Source organism: Melospiza melodia, chromosome 22 (assembly GCF_035770615.1).
Source record: "Melospiza melodia melodia isolate bMelMel2 chromosome 22, bMelMel2.pri, whole genome shotgun sequence".
NCBI classification, from domain to species: Eukaryota; Metazoa; Chordata; class Aves; order Passeriformes; family Passerellidae; genus Melospiza; species Melospiza melodia.
In genome coordinates, this window is record NC_086215.1 from 2339324 (window position 1) to 2363817 (window position 24494).

General features: G+C 62.0%; 2 protein-coding genes across 8 annotated transcripts in view; both read right to left on the reverse strand.

The window, feature by feature from the left end:
- Window positions 1-17: 17 nt before the first annotated feature.
- Window positions 18-16662, reverse strand: AJM1 (apical junction component 1 homolog). 6 transcript variants are annotated; one of them, XM_063174570.1, is made up of 6 exons: window positions 9348-9575; window positions 5510-5583; window positions 5182-5260; window positions 4860-5097; window positions 4514-4756; window positions 18-3800 (listed from the first exon to the last, which is right to left on the reverse strand). In XM_063174570.1, exon 6 carries the CDS (start codon window positions 3738-3740, stop codon window positions 510-512), a length of 3231 nt encoding a protein of 1076 aa, XP_063030640.1. In that variant the 5' UTR covers window positions 3741-3800; window positions 4514-4756; window positions 4860-5097; window positions 5182-5260; window positions 5510-5583; window positions 9348-9575; the 3' UTR covers window positions 18-509. The 6 variants fall into 6 exon arrangements, with proteins under 6 accessions (XP_063030640.1, XP_063030639.1, XP_063030638.1 ...); XM_063174569.1 differs by lacking the exons at window positions 4514-4756; window positions 4860-5097; window positions 9348-9575 and adding an exon at window positions 10205-10446; XM_063174568.1 differs by lacking the exons at window positions 4514-4756; window positions 4860-5097.
- Window positions 16663-20162: 3500 nt separating this feature from the next.
- RABL6 (RAB, member RAS oncogene family like 6) overlaps window positions 20163-24494 on the reverse strand; it is a 53501-nt gene continuing 49169 nt past the window's right edge. For both annotated transcript variants that reach the window (XM_063175066.1, XM_063175067.1), the window contains exons 14-15: window positions 22836-22885; window positions 20163-22219 (exon numbers count right to left, since the gene is read on the reverse strand). In XM_063175066.1, coding sequence (XP_063031136.1) covers window positions 22016-22219; window positions 22836-22885 — 254 coding nt within the window. In that variant the 3' untranslated portion in view covers window positions 20163-22015. The remainder of the gene's footprint in view (window positions 22220-22835; window positions 22886-24494) is intronic.

Sequence of the window (24494 nt, forward strand, 5' to 3'; positions counted from 1 at the left end):
CCCCCCTTCCCCCCCCGCCGATCCCTCACCGTGGCCGTTCCGCCCCGGGACCCCCCAGCCCTGCCCCGCTCTGTGCCCAGAGCCCGCGGGGGATCCCAGGGCCCCCCGGCACCTGACGCTCCCGCAGTAACACGCACAGGCTACACAGGCGCGGCGGGGACACAATCCTGGCGCAGCCCAGTCCCAGGCGCTGGGTATGGCCGCTGCGGGGACCCTCGGTGCTGAGGGGAGCCTGGGGCAGGCCCGAGGGGCTCTGGGTTGCAGCAGGGGTTGGGGGCGTGCGAGGCGCCCCCGCTCTGGCCAAGCCCCGCTCACCCCAGAGGGCTCTGCAGGGGCTCCCCGGGCTCTGCGCTCCAGGGCAAACTTGGGGCTGTGCTCCCGTCACCGCCCGGCCCCCCAGCACTGCCGGCTGCCCGCAGCCCCCTCCCCCTGGTGCCCCTTGGTGTAACAGCCGAGGGGGTTCTGACAGGACAGCACGTCTCTACACAGGGGGTGCCCCCGCCCTGCGTTCACATGATGTCGTCCAGGAGGTTGGGGCTGGCCACCCAGTCGAGGGTGCGAGGCTCGGAGGCCGCCATAATCATGCACATGAACTGTTTGCCCGTCCTCTTGTCGATGGGGTAGATGGTGGTGGGGGTGAAGCGCTTGTTGCTCTCCACGAAGTCGCAGAGCTGCTCGTAGACAGCGGGGAACTCGTGCCGCAGGAAGACGCCGCGGATGCGCAGCTCCCGCTGGATGTTGATGAAGCAGACCTCCCGTGCCTTCCGGCCCTCCTCCCCCTCCTTGTCGATGTCCGCCGTTCCGGGCGGTGGCGTCAGGATCAACGTTTCCATGTCCCGCTCCTTCTTCAAGATCTTCTTCTCAGGGCTGGAGGAGGCTAAGGCCACCTTGGCGTATTTCCTGACCGTCGGGACCTGCATCTTCGGTGACGGCCTCTCTGGCACTTTCTGAGTGACGGCCACGGTTACATTCAGCAGGAAACATTCGTTGGGGTCGTACTGGTTGCCTGTCTCCCGCAGCTCCTGGGCATACTCCCCCAGGTTGTCCGAGTAGCTGTCCAGCTCCCGCAGGGACAGGTACGTGGGGGACATCAGCAGGCTCTCCAGCCCAAACTGGAGAAAGTTCTCGGCGGAGCCCGCATTGGGGAAGCCCAGGAAGAGGACGCCGCGGCCGCGGGAGAGGTATCCCACCTTGGCGATGCGTGAGAAAGCCTTGTGCACCTCGGTGTTCTCGCGGCAGAACTGCAGGACGTGGCGGCAGACGCTGCCCACCCGCCCGTAGACACAGCTGGCCTTGTGCGTGTCCCAGTCCTCGCGCCGGCAGTGCCGGGAGCAGTAGTAGGTGTAGCAGCTGTGGCACGATTTGAAGTAGAGGCAGGCATTGAACATGGTCTCCGTGCGCCGGCACTTGGCATTGGAGCACATCATCATGTCGTCCTCCTCAGCGCTCAGGTCGGGCGAGCAGTTCTCCGGTGACTTTTCGAAAGGGCCGGTGGCCGGCGGGCGGCGCGGGGTGCCAGCATGGGAGCTGGGGCCCGGCTGCTCCTTTGTGGGTCGGGGTCCCTCGGGCGCGTTGTGAGGGACCCGCCTGCCCTCGCTCCGCCGGGGGGGCCCCGAGGCGCCGCTGCTCAGCAGCTGCTTGAGCTGCTCCGCGAGGCTGTCCCTGTCCCCGGAGCGGTGGCCCGGCGCCGGCTTGTAGTCAATGACAAGGTCGGTGATGAGCTCGTCCAGCTGCTCCAGGCTGCGCTGGCGCCCCGAGCCGCTCTCCCTGGCGCTGGGCTGCGGGGCGCAGGGCACAGCGTAGGGCCTGCACTCCCGGCCCGCGTCCAGCATGTCCCAGCTGGCCGAGCGCCTCTCGCTCCGGCCCAGCCCCTCGGCGCGGATGTCGTTGTCGGTGATGGTGATCTCCGGCGTGACGTACCAGGAGCGGCCCGAGGGCCCGCGGCTGCCGTCGGCGTGCACCCGCTCGAGGATGGAGCTCTCGGAGAGGGACAGGGCCGCGTAGCGCTTGGGTGAGCTCGACAGGTTGATCACCACAGGCTGCCGGCGCTCCTCGGGGGATAAGGCACGGTGCTCTTCACGGGCGAGCAGGTTCTCATAGCTGCGCCCACGCAGCAGGGCCTCCTCCCTGCGCGCTGCTGGCGCCAGGATGTTGTCCCAGGATTTGGAGTAGTGCTGGGTCTCCCGGCCCAGCCGCGGTGGGGTCACGCCGTAGCTGGCGTGCCAGGAGGAGAACATGGCCTCGCGCCCGGCCGGCTGTGGGGTGAAGCGGGACAGCTGCAGGCTCTGGTAGGGCAGCGTGGCCCGCTCGGGGCAGTACCAGTCCCCGAAGTGCAGGGGCTGCGCGCTGCGGGGCGGGGGACACGTGCGCGACAGCACCTCCCGTTCCCGGTACTTCCCGTAGTCCTCGGCGTAGAGCAGCCGTGGGGAGGAGCCGAGGGCTGGGTATGTCCGAGCGTCCTCGGCGTACAGGGTTTTGACAGGGGTCCCGCGCGGGGGGTAGTAGCGGGGCTCATCCCCGTAGAAGGTGCGGGCAGGCGCCTCCTGCACCGGGTAACCCCGCGCCTCCTCCACGTACCACGTCCGGGCCGGCATCGTGTGAGCGGCAGCCTTGGCCGGGTCCTCGGTGTAGAAGGGCTGGGACACGGCGTGGCGGCTGGGGTAGGGGTAGCTGGCATAGCCAGAGCTGCGGAGAGGCATGGCCGGGCTGGGGCACCGCGCTGACTCCTCTGCGTAGAAGAACTTGGCCGGGACCCCGGGGGCCGAAAAGGTCATGCAGCCCCGGTCGGGGTACTCCCTGAATTCCCGTGACGCCGGCACGGGCACTGTTTGGTACGCCAGGGCCCGGGGGTCTGCCTCGTAGTACTCACCGGGGTAGGGCAGCAGCGGAGGGTCCCCGCTGTAGGAGTCGCTGGGGGTGGGCGTGCGGGACGCGGACGCCTGCCGGCTGCCGGGCACGGTCAGGCTGCGGGCGGCCCCGGGGGTGCGGGGCCAGCGCGGCGGCTCCGGGCGGTTCGGGGCTGCCCGCAGGCTCCGCGCCGTGTGCACCAGCACTGCCTCGTCCGGCTTGATGTCCACTCGGCACTTGACGTGGGGGCTGGCGCCCACCTTCCCCCCCGGCCCTTCCTCGTAGCAATTGCTGCCCAGGCAGAGCGGGGAGATGCGGCTGACGCTGCTCCGCTGCGGCTGCAGCTTGATGGGGTGCACCTCGTTGGCCAGCGCCCGCAGCGGCATCGGGGCCTCGCGGCGCGGCGAGGGATCGGTGCGGGAGGGCTCCCGTGCCACCCGCAGCACCTCCCGCCCGCGCCGGGCTGGCGGCGGTGATGCCGCCACCGTGATGGGCACCGGCGTCAGGGTGGACTTCACCCGCGGGGCGCTCTTGGAGCGGGCTCGGCGCTTGGGCTCGCTGCGCGGCGCGGGGGCTCTGCCGCTGTACGGGTCCGGCTTCGGGGGCGCCTGCCTGCCCGGCGGCCCCGGCGTGGGCTCGGGCATGCCGGGGCGCGGGCAGGCGCGCTCCATGGCCGAGGGGGTGCCCAGCTCTTCCAGCGACTCGATGAAGTCGAAACTCCTGCAATGGCGCTTGTTGAAGGGCTGCGGCTCGCGGGACAGGGAGGAGGACATGGAGGCGTCACATTGTGCTAGGGGCTGACAGACAACGGAATCCCCAGGGGCTGCTGTCGCCACCTTGATGTCTTGGTACACCGTGGACACCAGAATGTCAGGTGGGTCTGTTCGTGTCATCTTAAAAGCGACTCTTCTGCCAGTTCCCTGTCACACGGCCTCAGAGGACGGTAGCCCACCCTGCAAGAGAACACATGAGGTGCCTCAATCCTGGAGTGACCTCATATCAATCTGCACTGCTCCTAGCTCAGTGGTGGGGGTTGGCCATCTCTTCAGAAAGGAAGGTTTGGGGGCATCCCAGCCTCCACTGCTGCTGTCAGTAGTCAATCAACTACTGGAGGAAGAAACTGGAAAAAGTTTCCAGATCCAGGGTGCAAATCATGGAGCGGCTGGCAGGACACTGATGGGGGCAAGCAGGGAACTGCATACCAGCTCAGCACAGCAAGAGAACACAGAGTACTGTGCCCTCTTCCTGGCCCACAGGGCACAGGGACTGTCTTGCAGAATCATATGAATTGGCAGTTCTGGGCAGGGCTGTGAGGGTTCAACACCAGGATTTTCCATGAGGAGTGTGTGCTCAGTCCTGGTGAGAGCACCGGAGTGTTGAGGGTTCTCCTGGGACTGTGCACCAGCACCAGCAGGGGGAACCAGGGCCCAGGGCCAGGCACCATGAGCACCCACCATGGTACCGTCTGGGGCTCTGTAGGAGGCACGAGCTGCAACCCCTCCCTGTGGTGGCTGCACCCACTGTGGCCCACAGACTCCGGTGTGGGGTGGTCACAGTGCTGGCTACACAGAGTTGCACTCTCTGGGTCTTTCAGATGAGGGGTGGCCCAAGGGGTGGCAGAGGGGTGTTGTGGTGGGTGCCCCAACCCACATGTAAGCAGTGATACCTGCATCACCTCCCTGTGCCAGGGGAGCTGTGCGGGCTCAGTACCCTCTGGCTTTGTTGTCTTCTGTGACCCATGGCTGTGACGTGTCCCCTGGGCTGAAAAGCAAGGCTGATGGTGGCTTCAGCTGCTGTGGGACATGGGGTCTGACGCCCACTGTGTGCCAGCACCAAGCACCCCAGTGCTGTGGGACAATGCTGTTGGGTGGCCAGGGTGGGCAGAGTCCACAGCCACAGTGTGACACAGCTGTGTGACAATGAGGACATCGGCACAAGTTTGCCTCAGTGCATGGTGGGCACAGAGGAAGGGGTCTGCCCTTCCCACAGGACTAAGTGGGTTGAGCACTGACCTTCCCTACCAGCCCTTTGAGAGCTGCCATGGGTTGTCACCAGCACTGGGAGATGTGCACCTTCTCTGCCCACAGCAAGGACCCCCCCAGCTGTCACCTCACCACGTCCTCTGAGCATTGGGTGTTGTGGCCACCAAGGGCCTGGGTGCACTGGTTGACGCTGGCTGCTCTGTGTTGCACTAAAGATGCGTGGACACTTGGCTTTAAAGAGCAGCAGAGGACCACAGGGAGGATGTTTCTTGGAGAAAAAGAATTTCCTTTATTTAGCAATAAGCATTGACTATGCAGAGATGGGGAGGGGTCTTGGGTTCCTCCTCATTACCTGCTCCAAAGCTGGGGGGGTGCAGATGCCAGAGCTGAGGTGACTCCAGTGGCCTTGGGGTGTCTGTCCATGTGATGGGCTGGGAAGAGCAAGATGCCATGAGAAAGGAGATGGGGGTTCCAGTGCCTCCCTGCAGAGCTGGGAGGGCAGGTTTGCTCCCCAAAAACTGGCCCAGTATTGGCTCTGCTGTGTTACAGTGTGTGGGAAGTGGGCTGGGTCCGGCAAGGCAGCACCCCGTGCCACAGCGACGGGGACGGTGGCATTGGGAAGCCCATTCCTGTGGTGTTGGGGTGGCTGGTAGGCAAGGAACTGTAGCCCAGGGTCCTACCTGGTCCAGCAGCAGCAGTGAGGGGCTGGGTGGGCTGAGGTGGCCGAGGGGCCTGTGGTGACTCCATCCCAGCGCTGTAAAACAAACAAGGCACATGAGGCTCCTTGGGCACCGCCGGTGTGGTGCAGGTGTGGCTGCTGGGGCCATGGACGCCTTGTGAGTGCATGGAGCACCCTCAAGAGACCCCTGCAGCCACAGCCCTGCTGGACCAAAAGGAACTGCCACCCAAAGAACCGTCCCCCAGCGTGTGTGCGTCCCTGTGCGCTGGGGATGTGGGCGCTGCATCCCACAGGCTCCGGTGTCTTCCACCCACCAGCGGCACCCACTGCCGGTGGAGCTGTGGGGTTGCCATGGTTTCTCCAAATTATTCCTCCTCTGCGAGGACAGCGTGGGTAAGGACAGCGTGGGTGCAGGGAGAGGCTTGCACGAGGAGCTGGGGCTCTGTGGCACTGCAGGGAGAGCAGAGCCCCCCTGCAGCTGCTGGAACCCTCTGCCTATTGAGAGGGGCAGAGCCGGGATGGCCCCACGGTGCTGCCAGTGCCACCACGCTCACATGCCCACCAGCCTCTGACACCAACTCTACAGGGAGAGCGTTTTGCATCCCCTCTGCTCTCCACCCCCCCGCTAGTGGGCATCCGGTTGGTTGGATGCCCCCTTCTGCCCCAGCACTGCCCAGTTTCGGCAGGCACCAGCCTCCCTACCCGGGATGCCCACACGGTGTCACCCCGCGGATGTGACACCTGCCGACGGCGCTGGCAGAGCGGCCGGTGCCCAGGCGTGGGTGGGAGCCGCCCCCCGTGGGGTCCTGCCCTCGCTCCCGGCAGGGCCCGGGCGCTGCACCCTCCGTGAGCGCCGGGCTCCGGCAGCGCGGGGAGCTGGGCTGGGGGCGACCCCGCTGCCAGAGGGGCCCACGGAGGATGCCCGGAACTGGGTCACTGCCTGGTATGCCACGTGAGGGCCGTGGGGGGAGGAGTGCGGGCCCCACGCACTGCAGTGCCCTGCCTGCCCCACAGCCACAGCGGGCACTGCTCGCACGCTGCCCACACTCCCAGGGCGCTGCCTGCGCTCTGCCCCAAGCTGCCCGTGCACACAGCCCTGCCCGTGCTGCCCTCAGCACTGCCCGCTCGCTGCCTGGCTGCACGTGGCAAGGGATGCTGCCTGCCCATCCTGCACTTGGTGCCTTGCCAGGGCACTGCCCCGCGCACCCTGCCCGCACATTGCCCACCTTTGCCCACACACTGCCGGGGCATTGCTGCCCATCCTGCCTGCTCGCTGCCCACGCACATCCCACTGAGCAGGCAGGAGTGCTGCAGTGGGTACGGTGCCTGCACGCTGCCTGCACATGCAGAGTGCTGAGCACGCTGCACTGCTGCCCCCCTTCACAGCAGCCCCAGCACACACTGCACTGCACCGGGCCCACTGCACTCACAGCCAGCAGCATCAGCATGGCTCCAGCACTGCCCAGCACTGCCCCAGCACTGCCCAACACTGCCCAGCACTGCCCAGCACTGCCCAGCACTGCCCAACACTGCCCAGCACTGCCCAACACTGCCCCAGCACTGCCCAGCACTGCCCAACACTGCCCCAACACTGCCCCAGCACTGCCCAGCACTGCCCAACACTGCCCAACACTGCCCAGCACTGCCCCAACACTGCCCAGCACTGCCCAACACTGCCCAACACTGCCCAGCACTGCCCAGCACTGCCCAGCACTGCCCAACACTGCCCAACACTGCCCAGCACTGCCCAACACTGCCCAGCACTGCCCCAACACTGCCCCAGCACTGCCCAACACTGCCCAGCACTGCCCCAGCACTGCCCAACACTGCCCAACACTGCCCAGCACTGCCCAACACTGCCCAGCACTGCCCAACACTGCCCAGCACTGCCCCAGCACTGCCCAACACTGCCCAGCACTGCCCCAACACTGCCCCAACACTGCCCAAACACTGCCCAGCACTGCCCAACACTGCCCAACACTGCCCCAGCACTGCCCAACACTGCCCAACACTGCCCAGCACTGCCCAACACTGCCCAGCACTGCCCAGCACTGCCCAACACTGCCCAGCACTGCCCAACACTGCCCCAGCACTGCCCCAGCACTGCCCCAACACTGCCCCAACACTGCCCAGCACTGCCCCAGCACTGCCCCAACACTGCCCCAACACTGCCCCAACACTGCCCAGCACTGCCCAGCACTGCCCAACACTGCCCCAGCACTGCCCCAACACTGCCCAGCACTGCCCAACACTGCCCAGCACTGCCCAGCACTGCCCCAGCACTGCCCCAGCACTGCCCAACACTGCCCCAACACTGCCCCAACACTGCCCAGCACTGCCCAGCACTGCCCCAGCACTGCCCAACACTGCCCAGCACTGCCCCAACACTGCCCCAGCACTCCCCAGCACTGCCCAGCACTGCCCAGCACTGCCCAACACTGCCCCAGCACTGCCCAGCACTGCCCAGCACTGCCCAGCACTGCCCAACACTGCCCCAGCACTGCCCAGCACTGCCCAACACTGCCCCAAGTGCAACCCTGAGTGCACCAGCGTCCCCTGCATCGCGACAGGCAGCCAAGGACAGCGTCCTGCTGCAAACACTGCTGGAGCAGATGATGCTGGAGGTGCCAGCAGCAGCTGCCGTGGGGGCAGTGCCTGTGCCCGTGTGTGCCGCTGTGCACAGCCAGCTCTGCTGCGCACGGGCCTGTGCGCCGTGTGTGTGTCAGCGGGACGCTGATGGCCGCTGCTGCCTGGGCACTGCCCGCACCGGGAGCTGGCACGGTCTGTGTGAGGGAGCCCACTGCCCATCCCGCCGCTGCTCCGTATCCGTGGCAAATAGACGCTCCCCCCGCCCCGTGCCACCCCCAGGACACGCACACGGTGCCCTGTGCCCCTGTGGCTGTTGCCCGCCCTGCACACAAGAGAGCCCCTCCGCTCTGCTCCCCAGCCCCTGAATCAGCCTCTCTGCCCCTGGCACTGCCACATCGCCCCCTGTCCCCGTCCCAAGCGTACCAGGCACAGATGGCTGCCAAGCCCGAAGCCAGCCTGTGCCCCCGGAGGAGCCATCCTGCCGGGGGGAGCAGCGCCCCGGGGTGCAGGGGACGGCCCGAGCCCCGGCCCCTCTAATCGCTCAGCGTGTCGGGCACCCGCCAGCGGGCAATGCCGGGGGGCGGGGGAGCCAGGAGCGAGCCGGGAGGGCGAGCGGTGGGGCCGGGACTGGGGGCTCGGTGCATGGGGTGGCCCCCGGGGACAGCGGATCCGTCCCGGCGCTGCCGCAGGCTCGGGGCGGTGTCCCCGGCTGCCCCCACCCCCTGCGCACCGGCACCGGCACCGGGCGGCACCGGGCCCGCTGGGCCGCGCAGGGCGCTGAGCTGGGCACCGCGGGGAGGGGGGGAAATGGCTCCGCTCGAGCGCTGCGGTGCGATGGGACGGAGATGAGGATGGGTTTGGGGCTGGGAGATGGGCATGGGGATAAGGATGGGATGGGGAAAGGGCGCACGGGAGCATGGGGAACCCCGAAATACCGGTGAGATGGGGTGGGATGACTCGGCTCGGGAGCACGGGATGGGGATGGCCCCGATGAGACTGATGGAATGGAGGGAGCACAGATAGCCGGGGACGGGGATGTGGGGCACGGGACGATTGTGTGGGGAGCCTGGGGGTTGGGATGCCTCGGGAGGATCTTCGGGGAATAGGATGGGGATGTGGAACGCGGTAAAGGGGGGCAAAGGGGGGAGATGAGATATGATGTGATGCGAGGCGATGGTCGCGGGGAGGCCCGCGAGGGGGGGCCCCCGGGGGTGCAGCGAGCCCCAGCCCCCTGCCCGGGACCCCCTTACCTGCTCCGCGCCAGCCGCTCTGGCGGCTCCCGCCGCATCCCCCCGCCGCCCCCGCCGCCGCGCTAGGCTGGGGCTGCCGCCGCCCTGGGGACCATGGCCCGGCTCCGCCCGATCCGACACGGCACGGCACGGCTCGGCCCAACGCTCTGCAGCCGCTTGTTTTCCCATTAATACGGCAGGCGGAGTTACCGGCGGGGCCGGCACCGGGACCGTAGCCTCCCCCGGCACCGCCCCCAGAGCGCTCCTCGTCCCCATCATCCCCATCATCCCCATCCCCGTCCCCATCCATCTCCGCTCCCCCGCCGCCTCCCCAGCCCCGGCCCCGCCCCCGCCCCTCGCGGCGCCCCCTCTTCCCCCGGGCCCTCGGGCCGGGTCTGGGCGCCCCCGGTGCCATCCTCCGGGGCTGCGAATGTCCCGCGGGGCACCGGGCTCAGCCCCGCACCCTGGACAGAGACCTCACGGCCCCCGCAGGGCCCGGGCCTGTCCTGCCTGACCTTGCCCCATCACCGCGGCTCTGCGCGGCCGGGGCCGATGGGCAGCGAAATCCCCGGCTAAGCTCCTCCATGGAATGGCCTCGTTTTCCCAGAGTCTCCGAGGCTCTCGCTGCCTGTGGTGGCTGGAGTGCACAGGGATGCTCAGTGCTGGAGATGGACGGAGGAGGCACAGAACAGCTCCTGGCACACTCAGGCACCGGCATCCGGAGATGCACAGCACGGCCCCATGGTCACAGCTGTGCCTCAGTTTCCCCCCATCACCTCCTTGGGCTGCCCTCCACTGCCCACAGCTCCGGGGGCAGCCCCAGCACCTGTGGGTGCCCTGGCCAGGGGCCGTGGCCATGGCCTGGGACCCACCAGTACCTGCCATGGCTCCAAGCCCCGATCCAAGGCTGCTGCTCTCCGTGTGTTTCTGCATGGCAGGTGCACTCCCGGATTTGCTCGATTCAAAATCCCTGCAGCCAAGACCCTTTCCTTCTTTCACTGCAGCTCCAGGAAGGGACTTCCACTGTCTCTGGTGCCCGCACTGGCGGGCCTGTGGCGGGCTGGCACTGCTGTGAGTCCGGCAGGAATGCCCTTGGGAGCAGTGGGCATTGCTGAGCCCGTTGGCACGGGCGGTGTGTGCCCTGGGGGCCGGGCTGAGCGCCAGGAACTCGTTGCACTGCCGAGTGGCACGGAGCTGGAGGAGGAGCTGGGAGCAGGGTGAGCCTGTCCCTGCTGCACGCCCGGGGCCGAGGGACCCCCGCGCCGGGTTCAGATGGGCCCCGTCACCCCCGGCCCCCACGCACGCCCCGGCTCTTCCCCGTTCCTCTCTGCAGGACACGGGCTCCGGCTGTCGGTCCAGCCGCTCCCGCTGCCCCCGGCTTCCTGCCCCCGCGGTCCCCGCCGTGCTGCTCCATCTGCTCCCGCCTGCTGCCAGCCCCGACACCGCCGGAGCACCGGGCAGGCTCCGTCCGCATCGCCCGTGGGTGCAATCACCCGAACGGTGCCAGAGCCCATCCCTGTGGGATGCCGAGTCCGCGCATGGAGGAGTGTGCTCCCCTTAGGGCATCCCCTACAGTGCCACCCTCTGTCCCTGCAGCTGTGGCCCTGGGCGACACCTGCATGGATTGAGGTCACCTGGCTGGACCTCTGGGCTTTGGAGTGACCACAAGTCCGAGATCAGGGAACAAATGGGTTGGTCCATGTCCCCCAAGCCCCATGGCAAGGGACAGTGGGACCATCTGCTCCCCGTGTGAGGCTGCTATTGCAGGCTGGAAGGTGCTTCGGGATCCAACTGCGCCGCGGGCAGGTCTCCACGCACCGGAGATGCCAGCGCCATGCCATGTGCTCGGGGCAATGGGGCTCTGGACACTGCCTTCCCCTGCTGCTCCTCCTCCTTCTCCTGCTCCTTCTGCTCCTCCTCCTCCTGTTCGAGCCAGTGGCAGCCTGTGGCAGAGGAGCAGATGCCCCTGAGGGCTGCGGTCGCGCTGTCACCTGCCCCGAGCGCGGGGCCGTGCTGCCGCTTGAGGCTGTGACACCCCGGGCTCCCGGGCTGTGGCACTCAGGCAGGGGAGGCAACCCCGGCCCCCCGAACTGAGAAGGGGTGGGTGGCAGGGCTGGGGGCTGCCCCTGGCCTTGTGAACACCACCCTCGGGGGTGGCAGCCCCTCACAGGGAGGGGACCCCCCTGGCACAGCCGTGTGGGCAGCAGGACTCAGCGGGTTGGGGTGGAACTGTCCCCCACCCCTGTGTGGAGGACAGAGATGTTGGGCCCTGCCATGGCTCTGCAGGTCCAGGCTTGTCCCTGGCCGAGCTGCCTGGGGCCCTGTTGTGCCACGGGAACATGTGAATAGCCCGAGGGATCCCACAAGCCTGAGTCCTGCAATGCCACAAGGAAAAGGCCAGTCTGGTGCCTGTCCCGAGGCAGGATCAGCTCCTGTCCCTGGGTCTGGGCTGCCCCACTGTGGCTTGCTGTCAAGGCCAGTAGCAGTGAAGCTGGGCCAGTGTGGGGGCAAATCCCCCTTCCTGTGGGGCCTTTGCCTTCCTGGTGCTGAGTCCTCCCCCAGACCCCGCAGGGAGCAGAGCCACAATATTCACTGTGTCCCTGTGACTCAGTTTCCCCACCTGCCCCTGCCATTGTGGACCTGGCCAAAGTGCCTGCAGGTGACAGACTTGGTTCTGATGGGCCCCATCGAAAGGGGAAACTGAGGCACAGAGGAACAACATGCCCCAAGGTCACCCTGGAGGTCTGTTGTGACTCTGTACACTTGGTGATATCCAAAGCAGGGCAGATCTCATCCTGGGAGGGACATCTGGGGTCACACCTGTCCTACACAGCTGCAAAGCTGGGGGGGGGGGTGGATGTTGGGGTCTCACAGCCCTCACAATTCATTGAGGCCTCGCTGGGAGCTCGCTGTGAGATTTGCCATGAACCTGGCACAGGAGATCCCCCGATCCAGCCCCGCTGTGTCCCTGGTGCAGCTCAGAGCAGGGAGGAACCACAGCACGGGAGCCCCCACGGCTGCCCTGAGGATGCTGACCCTGGTGGGGCGGCCATGGGGGCAGGGGCCACTCTGCAAACCCGCTGGGCTTGGGGGTGCCCTGAGGCAGCCCTCAGGTCACACCAGGAGCTGTGGAGGCACAGCAATGAGGTCAGGGACAGGGGACACTGGTGGGGACCACTGGGACAGCTCTGACTGGGCCAGCACGGAGCAGTTTTGAAGCATTGGAAAGACCTTCCTGGGCATTTGCAAAACAGTGCCAGGAGGGCCAGGGGTTCACCAGGAGGCAGGCGTGGGCAGGGGCAGGTGGGCAGTGAGGGGAGGCCCCAGAATAGAGGTTTTCTCCGGGATACCTGTGGCAGCAGCAGCTGCCCCAGCAGCTACTAAGGCCAGCCATGGCAGCAACTGTCCCTGGGTAGGCTGACCTGTCACCTCTGTGTGACAGCTGTGGAGGGACAGAGGGTCAGACCCCAGCCCAGGGGGGCCGACAGAATAGAGAGCTGGAGCCCCTCTGCTCTGGAGCCAGGCTGGGAGAGCTGGAATTGTTCAGCCTGGAGGAGGCTTTGGGGAGACCTCAGAACCCCTGCCAGGGCCTGAAGGGGCTCCAGGAGAGCTGCAGAGGGACTGGGGATGGAGGGACAGGACACAGGGAATGGCTCCCACTGCCAGAGGGCAGGGCTGGATGGGATATTGGGAATTGGGAATTGTTCCCTGTGAGGGTGGGCAGGCCCTGGCACAGGGTGCCCAGAGCAGCTGTGGCTGCCCCTGGATCCCTGGCAGTGCCCAAGGCCAGGCTGGGCAGGGCTGGGAGCAGCCTGGGACAGTGGGAGGTGTCCCTGCCATGGCAGGGGTGAAATGGGATGGGCTTTAAGGTCCTTTCCAAAACCAGCTTGTGATTCCATGACCTGACCCAGTGGAGGTCAGTGGAGCCCATCCCCCTTGGAGCAGCAAAACTTCCATCAGAAATTCTGCCCTTTGGCTGGGACACTGCCCAAAGGAAATCCTCTGGGTTAGCTGTCCTAAAATCTTGGGCATTCTCAAGTCAGTCGGGCAGTAACAATTCCATTTGACATCACAAACCTGTGTTCAAGTGTTGGTGGAGCTTTAAGTGGTTTATCTGCTTTATAAAATAAATCTCATTTGAATATACTGTTTGTCTAAATTTTGACCAACAGTATATTCAAATATATACCTGCGACCCCTGTGGCAGCCCCAGTCTGGCAGAAACAGGGGCACAAAACACAGAAACTGCTCTGGTAATGCCGGGGGAAGCCAACACGGGTCACTCTGAGAAAGCAAAAGGAGGAGATTCCTCAGAGAAACTCCGAAACCGCTTGGGGAAAAATACCTGGAAGAACATCAAACACAAAAAAACAGTTTCCCCCTCTGCCCCGTGCCGGGCGCGTTACCGAGGAGCGGCGAGAGGGCACATCCATCGCCCCGTGTTACCGAGGAGCGGCGAGAGGGCACATCCATCCCCCCGTGTTACCGAGGAGCGGCGAGAGGGCACATCCAACCCCCCCGTGTTACCGAGGAGCGAGAGGGCACATCCATCGCCCCGTGTTACCGAGGAGCGGCGAGAGGGCACATCCATCCCCCCGTGTTACCGAGGAGCGGCGAGAGGGCACATCCATCCCCCCGTGTTACCGAGGAGCGAGAGGGCACATCCATCGCCCCGTGTTACCGAGGAGCGAGAGGGCACATCCATCGCCCCGTGTTACCGAGGAGCGGCGAGAGGGCACATCCATCCCCCCCGTGTTACCGAGGAGCGGCGAGAGGGCACATCCATCCCCCCCGTGTTACCGAGGAGCGGCGAGAGGGCACATCCATCCCCCCGTGTTACCGAGGAGCGAGAGGGCACATCCATCGCCCCGTGTTACCGAGGAGCGAGAGGGCACATCCTCCCTCCCCGCCGGCACATCCAGCCCGCCCGGGCCCGCTGCGCTCCGGGATGTGCCCAGCGGGACGTGGCCAGCTTGCAGATGCCCAGCGGCCAACGGGTCCCCAAAATGCCCAGCCTGGGGAGCCGGGGTGTCCCCCAGGGTGCCCTTGGCAGCCCAAGGGCCAGGGCCGGGGCAGGCGGGGGTGGCACCGTCAGACCCCGCCGGCAGCCGGGGCTCGCTGTCCCCGGCGCGGCTGGGACCCGTTCCCGAGCGGGCTGTGCCGGGGAAGGGCAGAGCCGAGCGAGGGCGGGAGAGGCTGCTCGGCTCATCGGGGCACGCGATGGGAAGCGACAGCGCGGCGCTGGCACCGCCGGCCCGTGCCCGGGGCCCCCTGAGCACGGAGCCGTGTCAGGGCGATTGCGGCCGCGGGGTGATGCCCGCGCCTCCGCTCGGGCCGCTCCGGGCTCCCGCTCCGCTCCCAGTGCGGCCCGCGAGGGGTCAGGGGCCGCCCGCAGCCCCGGGGGCGATGCCGGGGCCGTGCCCGCTCCCGGCAGGACGCGGTTCCGTGGAAGGGCTGCAGTGGGGCTGGCCGGGCTGCGCTGGGGCAGGAGGTGGGTGCTGCGTCCCCACACGGGCTACACCCTGCACCCAGGCCGTGGTGAGGGCTCCAGCTCCGGGTGAACGGTGCGGGGCACCCCAAAATGCGGATGGGGGGCTGTGGCACCCACCTATGTCCACCCTGTGGGCTGTGACACCCCTGTGGGAAATGGGGGTGATCGGCACCCAGTGCCTTGTCATGCTGGGGACTCATATGTGATGTGGTGACTCCGGGAAGTATTGGGGCTGCTCCACTCCATCCTTCTGCTCGATTCACAGTGGGGATGAATATTTGATCATTCGATACCTTCCCATTTTCTCAGGCTCTCTGTTCCCCATCCTCCCTGTGTGGGCAGCGGGGGCACAGAGTGGGCACAGAGCACCCACTGCAGGACCAGCAGAAGGGGCCTGGCAGCCATCCCACCCCTGCTCCTGGGGCAGGGCTGACAGGGGAGCAGCACAGGCAGGGCTGGTGGCACAGAGAGGGCAGGGCAGGCCTGTGGGCCTGGGCCTCTGCCCCCACCGCAGGCAGCACCACTGCAAGCTGCCGCGAAATCCTCTGTTTCCAAGGTAACCTGGGGATCCCACAGCTGGGAGAGGCAGAGCTGCAATGGGATGAGATGCTGCTGGCACCCTGCAGCTCCTGCCTGCGGGTGATGCTCTGCTTTTCCCAAGCTGGCTGGCATCGGTGTGATGCTTGGCTGGGGGCAGAAGGGTCTCTTCAGCTTCTCTCCTCTCTCCCTCTCATCCCCTCCCTGCCTCCAGCTGTGAACCAAGGGAGAAATCGGGCCCTGCTGCCCTCCTGGGGGCTGGGGAGGGAGCTGGACCCTGCCCTGCAGGCCCCTGGGCTTTGGTGGCACTCAAGGGCGCCTTTTGAGCAGCTACTGAGAAGTCCCTGCCTGCACAGAGAGCTGTAACCCCACATTCCTGTCGGGGTTCATTGGGAAGGACTAGCTAGTCCCCAAAGTCTCACAGGAAAGCAGGCTCAGGGCATCCATCTGCTGCCCCACAGCAGAGCCACAGGCACACCGTGTTTCAGATCCCCTCGTGCCCCACGTGGCTGTGGGGAGGGATCTCGGTGTGCCCTGACGCCCGTGCCCTGGGCAGGGTGCTGAGCCTGCCTCCAGCTCCCCTCAGCGATGCCACAGAGCAGCCCGGTCACTGGCACAGCTGCAGGGGTGCCCTGGCACTGGTGCCGGCCCCAGCAGGCAGGAACTCATCCCCCACCCTGCCACCTCCACCACAGCCACGGGGAGGGCGCTTCTCCTGCGGCTGCAGGGACAAGGCTGCTCTTCCCCCAGCAGCCAGGCTGCAGACACCAGCTCGGGCCGCAGCCGCGGCTGCCGCACAGCCCCAGCCTCAGGCACTGCGGGTGCTCCCCGTGCCGTCCTGGAGCCATCCGGGACTGACACTCGCAGGTGTCCCCTGCCACCAGGAGCACAGCACCCCCATCTCCCCTCTGTGCCATGGAGAGCGGCCCCACCGCCTCCCCGCCCTGCTCCCGCCCTAAGGCAGAGCCTGCCAACACCCCGGGGTGCCCAGGGCTTCAAGGGCTTCCCAGACCCGCTGCCCCATGGCAGCACCCCCATGCAGCTCCAAGCAGAAGCACAGGTGCAGGTGTCAGCCCTGCTTTAACCTGGAATGGAGCCATTTCCCACAGGCTGCCCCAGTCCCCAGTTTAGCTGACCTCACCCACCTCCCCCCACCGGGCCTGCCCGAGCCCCTGGAGGGCCCAGGATTGCTCACTGAAGGTGCCAGAGGACAATTCCCTGTGCTCAGCAACCACCCTGCCACGGGCTGGGAGGGGAAGCCTGGATACTCACCGTGGAGCACCTTTGGGCCAGGAACACTTCACACATGCCACAGATGCTGCAGGCTCCTTTGGAGGCAAACCCACCAGTTAAAAAGGCTCAGCTGCTTGCCCTGGTATCTTTATGCAGCAGACTGAGCCAGCACTAGATTAATTTTATTATGCCATGATTGAGGCTGTTGCTAGGCTACAGCCCCGCTCCCCAAACCCGTCCTATTGCAGGATTTCCCCTCCACCACTCATCTGGGCATCCCAAAGGACAGGGAAGCACCATGGGCTCCCCAGGCACCTGGACCCCTGGATGCAGGGACATTGCAGGCAGAAAACCACTGTGCCCCCAACCCAGCCCCCACCCAGGCCCATCCTAGCCCAGGGCTGGGGGTCCTGGTTGCCCCCCAAAGCCTCCAAGAGCACTCACAGCTTTACACATTCATTTTGAGGCCTGCTAAAATCCAAGTTCCAATGACTTTTTCATGTTCACTGCTAGGAGGAAGGAAGCAAATTCCCACCCCAGGCCTTGGCAAGCTAGGGAGACTTGTCCTGACTCTGTGGGAGCAACAGGAATAGGGCAAAGCTGCATCCCTCAAAGGGCACCATCAGGGCACTCCTTGCATGTGGCCCTTGGCATTGACCATGGGGGATGAGGAAGGCTGGCTGCCCTGGTGACACAGCCACAGCTGTGGAAAAGGCCAGCCCATCCCAGGGGCAGCAGGAGAGGGATTATATGGCAATCATTAAAACCAGCCCTGGCCAGCAGGACAATGGTGGAGCAGGGACAGAGCCCCATTGGGAAAGGGCTGTGGAGAGGGAGCAGCACTTAAACAAGAGCCCTGGCAAAGTAACAAATCAGCAGAAATTGTCCAGGAATAAATCTGGATGGCAGTGATCAGACAGCTCCTGAGCACCAAGCAGGTGATGGAGAGCTTTCCACAGGAATAACAAAATCATGGACTTCTGTGGGTTGGAAGGGTCCTTAAATATTAGCTGGTTTCAACCCCTTGCTATGGGCAGGGAAACAGCTGGAGTGGCGGTGGCACAACCTGCAGGGACCTGTCTGCCTGTCCTGGGCTGGTTTGACAGTCACAGGCCAGGTATCAGCCATGGCCCTCTGGGGCCCTGCAGGGCTGGGCATGGGCTCAGCAGCTTGGATCCCTGCAGGGAGGAGTTCTGTGTCAGCCACTGGGACAGACTAATGTAAGGAAGAACCTTTCCAGCAGACTGAGCCAGCCACCTGCACCAAGGAGGCCTGGGCATCAGGAGGGGAATGCTGTGCAACAGGAGGAATCCTGGGGACAGAAGGCACAGAATCCTGGGGCAGCTTCAGGCCACTGGTGCAGGGCAGCTGGAAGGTGTCCCCAAAACTGGCTCCCACCTGAGGAGCCACGAGGGTGTCAGGCATGGTGGAACCTGCTGGGCTCAGGTCAGTGTCAGTCTACTCCAGAGTCTGACTGCACCCATGGCCCCTCTCAGCACCCACAGCCCCTCTCAGCACCCACTGTCCCTCTCAGCACCCACAGCCCCTCTCAGCACCCACAGCCCCTCTCAGCACCCACAGCCCCTCTCAGCACCCACTGTCCCCTCTCAGCACCCACAGCCCCTCTCAGCACCCACGGCCCCTCTCAGCACCCACAGCCCCTCTCAGCACCCACAGCCCCTCTCAGCACCCACTGCCCCTCTCAGCACCCACTGCCCCCTCTCAGCACCCACGGCCCCTCTCAGCACCCACTGTCCCTCTCAGCACCCACAGCCCCTCTCAGCACCCACTGTCCCCTCTCAGCACCCACGGCCCCTCTCAGCACCCACTGTCCCTCTCTGCACCCACTGTCCCTCTCAGCACCCACAGCCCCTCTCAGCACCCACTGTCCCCTCTCAGCACCCACGGCCCCTCTCAGCACCCACGGCCCCTCTCAGCACCCATGGCCCCTCTCAGCACCCACTGTCCCCTCTCAGCACCCACGGCCCCTCTCAGCACCCACGGCCCCTCTCTGCACCCACTGCCCCTCTCAGCACCCACTGTCCCCTCTCAGCACCCACTGCCCCTCTCAGCACCCACTGTCCCCTCTCAGCACCCACTGCCCCTCTCAGCACCCACTGTCCCCTCTCAGCACCCATGGCCCCTCTCAGCAGCTGCACTGTCACACACCAGGAGCTGCCAAGTGACAACAGCTGTGAAGCTGTACCCAGGGATGGGTACAGCAAGGAATGCTCCCCAAACACACACCTGCAGAGAATGGGACAGCACCTGGGCCATCCTGGCCAGGAGGACACTGGGGGACAGCAGGGGCCCTTGGAGCTCTGTCCTGGCTTATCCCGAGTGCTCTGGCTCCAAGCTAGCAGAGTGGAAGCCAAGACACTTTGGTGGCCCTGGAGAGCCCAGGCAGGCAGGGGAGCAGGCACTACCCTGTTCCTGATGGATGAAGCTTCCCATGCTGTGCTGGGTACACAGCCCCAGCCAAAATGCAGTGATAGATCTGCATTTTTCCCTCCTACTGCTCAAAATCCAGCCCCTGCAGCTCTGACCAGCACTAGCTCCAAGAAACTGTAGCTCCTCAGCCTCAAGCTCTTGATTTTTTTTTTTTTTCTTTGATGAGTGATAAAACCAAAAGCAAATACCCTGGTACCTGCAGAGATGCTTGCAGTAACTATTTATATCATTGTGATCCTGCAGAAGCTTCCCCATAATGACAGGCACGTACATACTTTTTATATTTAGCTTCTTTGAAAGGATGGCAAGGGAAAGCCTGGCTCAAACAAGGCCAATTTCCTTCTCCCCTCCCTCACGCTTGCTGGCTCTGGGTCACAGCTCACGCTGTAGCTCAAACCAGTTCAGCACTCCCTGGAAAAGGGAGAAGCCCAAGCCTAAAACGACCAGGCTGGCCAGGGCTTGGGGCAATCAGGTTACTGAAAGGTGCCTCTGCCCACGGCAGGAGGCTGGAATGAGCTTTAGGGTCTCTTCCAACCTAAATCATTCTGGGATTGTGTGCATTATAAAAAGAGCCTTTTTGTTGCTTTTCCCTTCCACACTCCCACTTTACCACAGGGTGGAGATTTCTGTTGCCCTGCTGCAGAAGCCAAACCATGCCTCACACCCTCCTGTGGCTCGATGCAGGTAGAGCCAGCTAGTGTAAGCAGGTCTTGTTGCATCTGCTTTTCTCTTTTACAGGAGTATTTGGGAGCAGAATGATTCATCTTTGCTTGTTTTTGCCTCAGCTCCTTGTGCTGGCAAGCTGCAGGGAATGTGGAGGCTCCTAGGGCAGCAAACGTGGCACGGGAGGCAGAGACAGCGAGGCCAGCCCCTGGCACAGGAGTGGCCACCAGCGCAGGCCCTGCAGCCAAACCCCTGCCCCTCCACGCTGAGCTCCCTCAGGGCAGACCTCAGCTCTGGAGAAAGAACTCATGGGTTTTATGTTCAGCTCCTTTTTTTGGAATGAATTTTAATTCAGCACCCCCTCCCATGAGGTGTGGGAGCACAGCAGCACAAGGAAGGACACACAGCTCCCGAGCCCAGGCACAGGGGCTCTGGGGTAGAAGAAGATGTGCAGAGACAAGTGTACAACAGAGCTTTATAATCAGAATGGACTGTACCAGGGTTTTTCAACGCAAAAATGGAACATGACCCAAAGTCCTGATGAAACAGAAGCACTTTCGGGACTGCAGCAGCTGAGGCTTGGACTTCCACCTGCCTTTGCCCAGAAGGGCAGCAGACCAGTCCTCAATCTTCCTTTTCCTCCCTGGCTGTGCAAGGTTTCAACTCTCCCATGCAATTTCCCTACAGTGCCACGTGGAATGCTCAGAGGCAAATGCTAATGGCAGACAGACCTGAACAATGCACTGCTCATACAGCAAGAAACCAGTTTGTTTTATAGGGAAATGGTTACAAGTGCATTTTGGGCACAAGAAAAAGAAAAATGGAGCAGGAAATGCCTGCTGGTCAAGACAGCTCTGGAATGATTAATGGATCAATAGAACATTGCTTTATAGGGAGGCAGAAGGAAACTCCAGTTTGGATTTCATGGCTGACATTTTACAACAGAAAGGGGTGAGGGAGAACAAAACCAAACCTCAAATCAACTTATAAGGAAGAGGGGAATGTAATGCACAGAACCTGGAGGAAGCTTCACCATCTGAGCTGAGCAAGGGACCCCAGACCCAAACCAGGAGGTGTCAGAGAACTGACCAGCTCCATCAAACACAGGGACTGCTGACTGAGACACAGGTGAGTGCCAAGGGGTGGCCATAGTGCCCATCCAACGGCTGCTGAGCAGGTACTAATCCATAGGTTTAAGTTCAAAGCAAAAACTAAAAGACTTCCCAAGCTCATGGGACAGAGAGGCTCTCTCCTTGGGGCAGGAGAGTCAGCACACTGGCTGGCTGCAGGATGGACAGAGGCTGGAGCAGGACGGACGCTGCTGAGCTGCAGTGCTGGTCCCTCTCGGCAGAGCAGCAGCCAGGGTTTACAGCCTGACTGGAAAATGCCTGAGAAGCAAATGCCTTGCCATGCCAACACTGCCCTGTAGCCAATTCTGAAGCTCTGGATATCTTCATTTCCACATGGAGTCATGTCCCTGAGAGGTCCCAGCAGCAGGGGATTCTGGAATATGCAAATTCAAGGGTGGAAAATGCAGAAAAGCACTGATTTTCTTCTCTCTTTCAGGTTAGCTTTGCATTTTTCATTGTCCTCCCAAACTGCATAGCAGCTTACATGTAGTGTCTGAGACACTGGGGCCACGGAAATCAATGGGCTTCATGAATTCCAACAGCAGCACCAGTGAGGGCTAATTAAGCTGCTGTGCAGAAAGGTCCTGTTCAAAGGACTTCAACAATCACACTCTCTCTCACACTGTCCCTGCGCCTGCTGCTTTAGAGAGCTGTACCATAGCATGATCTGCTTGACTTAAAGCTCATCAACTGCTGGGTGAAGCAATGGCCAATATAATCTTTCTCCTTAAAAAAATAGGAAGGATAAGAAGTTAAAGACTTGAGACAGTCAAGCATGATGTGTTCATGCAGCATGTTTTGTTGCACTCCTCTTAACAAGACAGGAATTTCAGGTGTGCAGGAGTGGAATGCAGCAGGGATGGAGCAGGAGGCAGGTCCCCTTGCCCCACAGCCTGCCAGTGACCTGATGGGGCATCTCTGCAAGGAGAAAAACTGACAGCCTGGCAGCAGGCCTGGGAGCCATGCCCTGAACCTTCCCCTGGCTCACGTACATCTCAGCTTGGTTTTCTTTGTGTAACGATGCACCAGAGCAGCACACACAGATGTAAAGCTTTTGTTTTGCTCATTCTGGTTTGAGAGACCATACAGTGAAGGGCCAAAGCTTTACACATCTGTGCCTGTCCTGGGGTGACTCATCAGAGAAGATGGAGACAGCCATGGTGCAGAGTCCACTCGCAGCCCAACTACAGCTCCTCGTAGTCCCCCCCGCCCTGTGGTTTGCTCATGCCGGCTCCTCCTCCGCCAAGAAAGGCCTCAAGTTCATCTATCTCACTGCTTTTCTCCTTGCTCTTCTTTTTCTTTTTCTTTTTCTCTTTTTCCTCTTTGCTCTCCTCCTTCTCTTTGCTCTTCTTGTGTTTGCTCTTCTTTTTCACTGACTTGTCCTCTTCCTGCAAAATGAGAACATTTTTATTAGCAAATGCTCTGAGAGCGCCAGTGACCCAGATGTACTGCCCTGACACCTGACTCTGAAGAATGGTTTGGGCTGGAAAGCACCTAGCCCAACCCCCGTGCCACGGGCAGGGATGTCTTCAACTGAATTAGGACTTTTACTCAGGTTGAAGCACAGAAGACCCTTCTGTAAGCTTGGACAGAGGAGCAGACAGACCATCTGGGTTATACAGGGCACTGGTCTCTCTGACAGTTTGTGCCCAACAACACCACGGTTCTGGACAGGCTTAAATGGCACAGACAAAGCCTCCTGCAGGCTTCCCTCACTATCCACGAGATGTATCCTGTGGGCACCCCTCTGCTTGAAAATCATGGTACTATGAACACAGCCTAGCAGAGAGGCACTGCTCTTCCTCATCCTGTATTGTACAAACTCACACACTCCCTTTCCAAAATTCAACTGCTCTATAAGCTCTCTATAAGCAGACAGCAGAGGTGCAGGATGTGGGCACAGAACAGAGTCCACCAAGTCCCTTTCCCAAGGAGGAAACCACGGAAGGCCACGTCTGTTCTTGGCAGGTGGGTAACACGGCAGATCTGTTTAATTAACAATACCTCTTTGCTTTTCTTTTTCTTCTTCTTTTTCTCCTTAGAAGCTTGTTTATCTGTTAAAACAAACAACCAACAATAAAAAAATCAAACCAAACCAAACCCCCCCAAAAAAACCACCAAAAAACAAAACCAACACAAAAAAAACCAACCCAGAAACATTGTGTTTAATTTAAATGGTAAGAGCTGTAATTCTGCCCTGGCCCCATTTCTGAGAACAAAATGCTCCATCCTGGGCACCCATGGGCAAAGGCAAGGCCAGCACCCCAGACCAAACTGTGCCCCTTTGGGAAGCAACACAGGCCCCAGCCCTCACACCCTGACTGAACTGTATCTGTCTCGTTTAATTATGAGCATTTTATGATCTGTATGATCAACACTGACCTAGCATTCACTGTGTCACAGCTACTAAGAAACAGATCTAGAGACCAGCTCTACAAACTGGTTCCAAAGGCCAAATTTGGGACTGGATTGTTATCTCCAGAAATGAAGAAGAGCTCTTGGGAACAGCTCCCCTTTGATGGAAATCCTCCCAGGCATCTTCTCTGAGGATGACTGAGGACACAGTATCAGCAGATGGGACACCCTGGCGGGCCAACACTCACTGCTGCTCACACTGTGTATGGAAATTACATTCCCAAATTACATTCCCAAAGCATCCCTGCTCTACAGGGGTGAATACTTTCACACTACCAAACGAGTCCCAGAGTCCATCCCTGTCACATGCGTCAGATATGACTATGGCTGATGCCTTGGTTGCTGAGTGCCCACTGTCTTTGCACAAAACCTCCTTGAATAGGGGACTCCTGCTTGGCTGCCTCACAAGAGGCTTCACAGCAGCACCACTTTTCACCTGTGCTGTTTGACTGTCACTCTTACCTACAAATACCTTTTTCCTCAGCTGATGTGTACAGGCAGCCATGGAGGAGCCTAATTGCCAGTCAAGCTCCAATCACTGACGACCGAGAGATGGTTTTATATTTATCACCAAAACAGGAGATAGGAGGAACCCACATTTAATTATTTAAGAATCTAAACTGAAGCTAAATTATTGACCTGGGCCTCTGCAGATGCACTTACAGCTATTTCAAGCTCTGCTGTTCAGCAGCTCGGAGTGACAAGCCGATGGAACCATGGCAGCCTGTGACACCTTCCTCACACTTTTGGAACAGCTATTCAAGGAGCGCTCTCTGGTGCTGCTCACAGCTTTTTTCCTTCCTTAAATCTTTAAATTCCCATCTTTCATGCTGACATTGGGGCAGGTCTACAGGAAGCTTTGCAGTAATGCCTAGACAGCAGGAATTATTTGCATGAATAGGATCCCACCCCATCTTTCTCAAAAACAGAAGAGGAAATTGGCAGGGTATGTCAGAGCATTTTGTTCAAGTTGATCCAAATTCTGGAGGGGGTGGACGCTGCAATGCAATGCTGAACACCAACTCCCAAGCACACAGGGCTAAGCAGGAAGGCTTACACAGCAGCAGCTTGTGAAAGATGTGCTTCTGCTTGCAGCTGGGACAAAAATAACCTATGGCTGGTGCCAGGGACAAGCCAAGTTCTCATTCTCATGGGGAAAAACTTAAAAGCTATTTATGCTGTGCTAAACCAGATTATAGACTCACACAGGGCACTGCATGAAGTTAGAGGGTATTTTATTTAGTGCAA

Coding starts and splice junctions, on each gene's coding strand:
- AJM1 (XM_063174567.1), bottom strand. CDS start 3,740: ATGACACGAACAGACCCACCTGACATTCTGGTGTCCACGGTGTACCAA.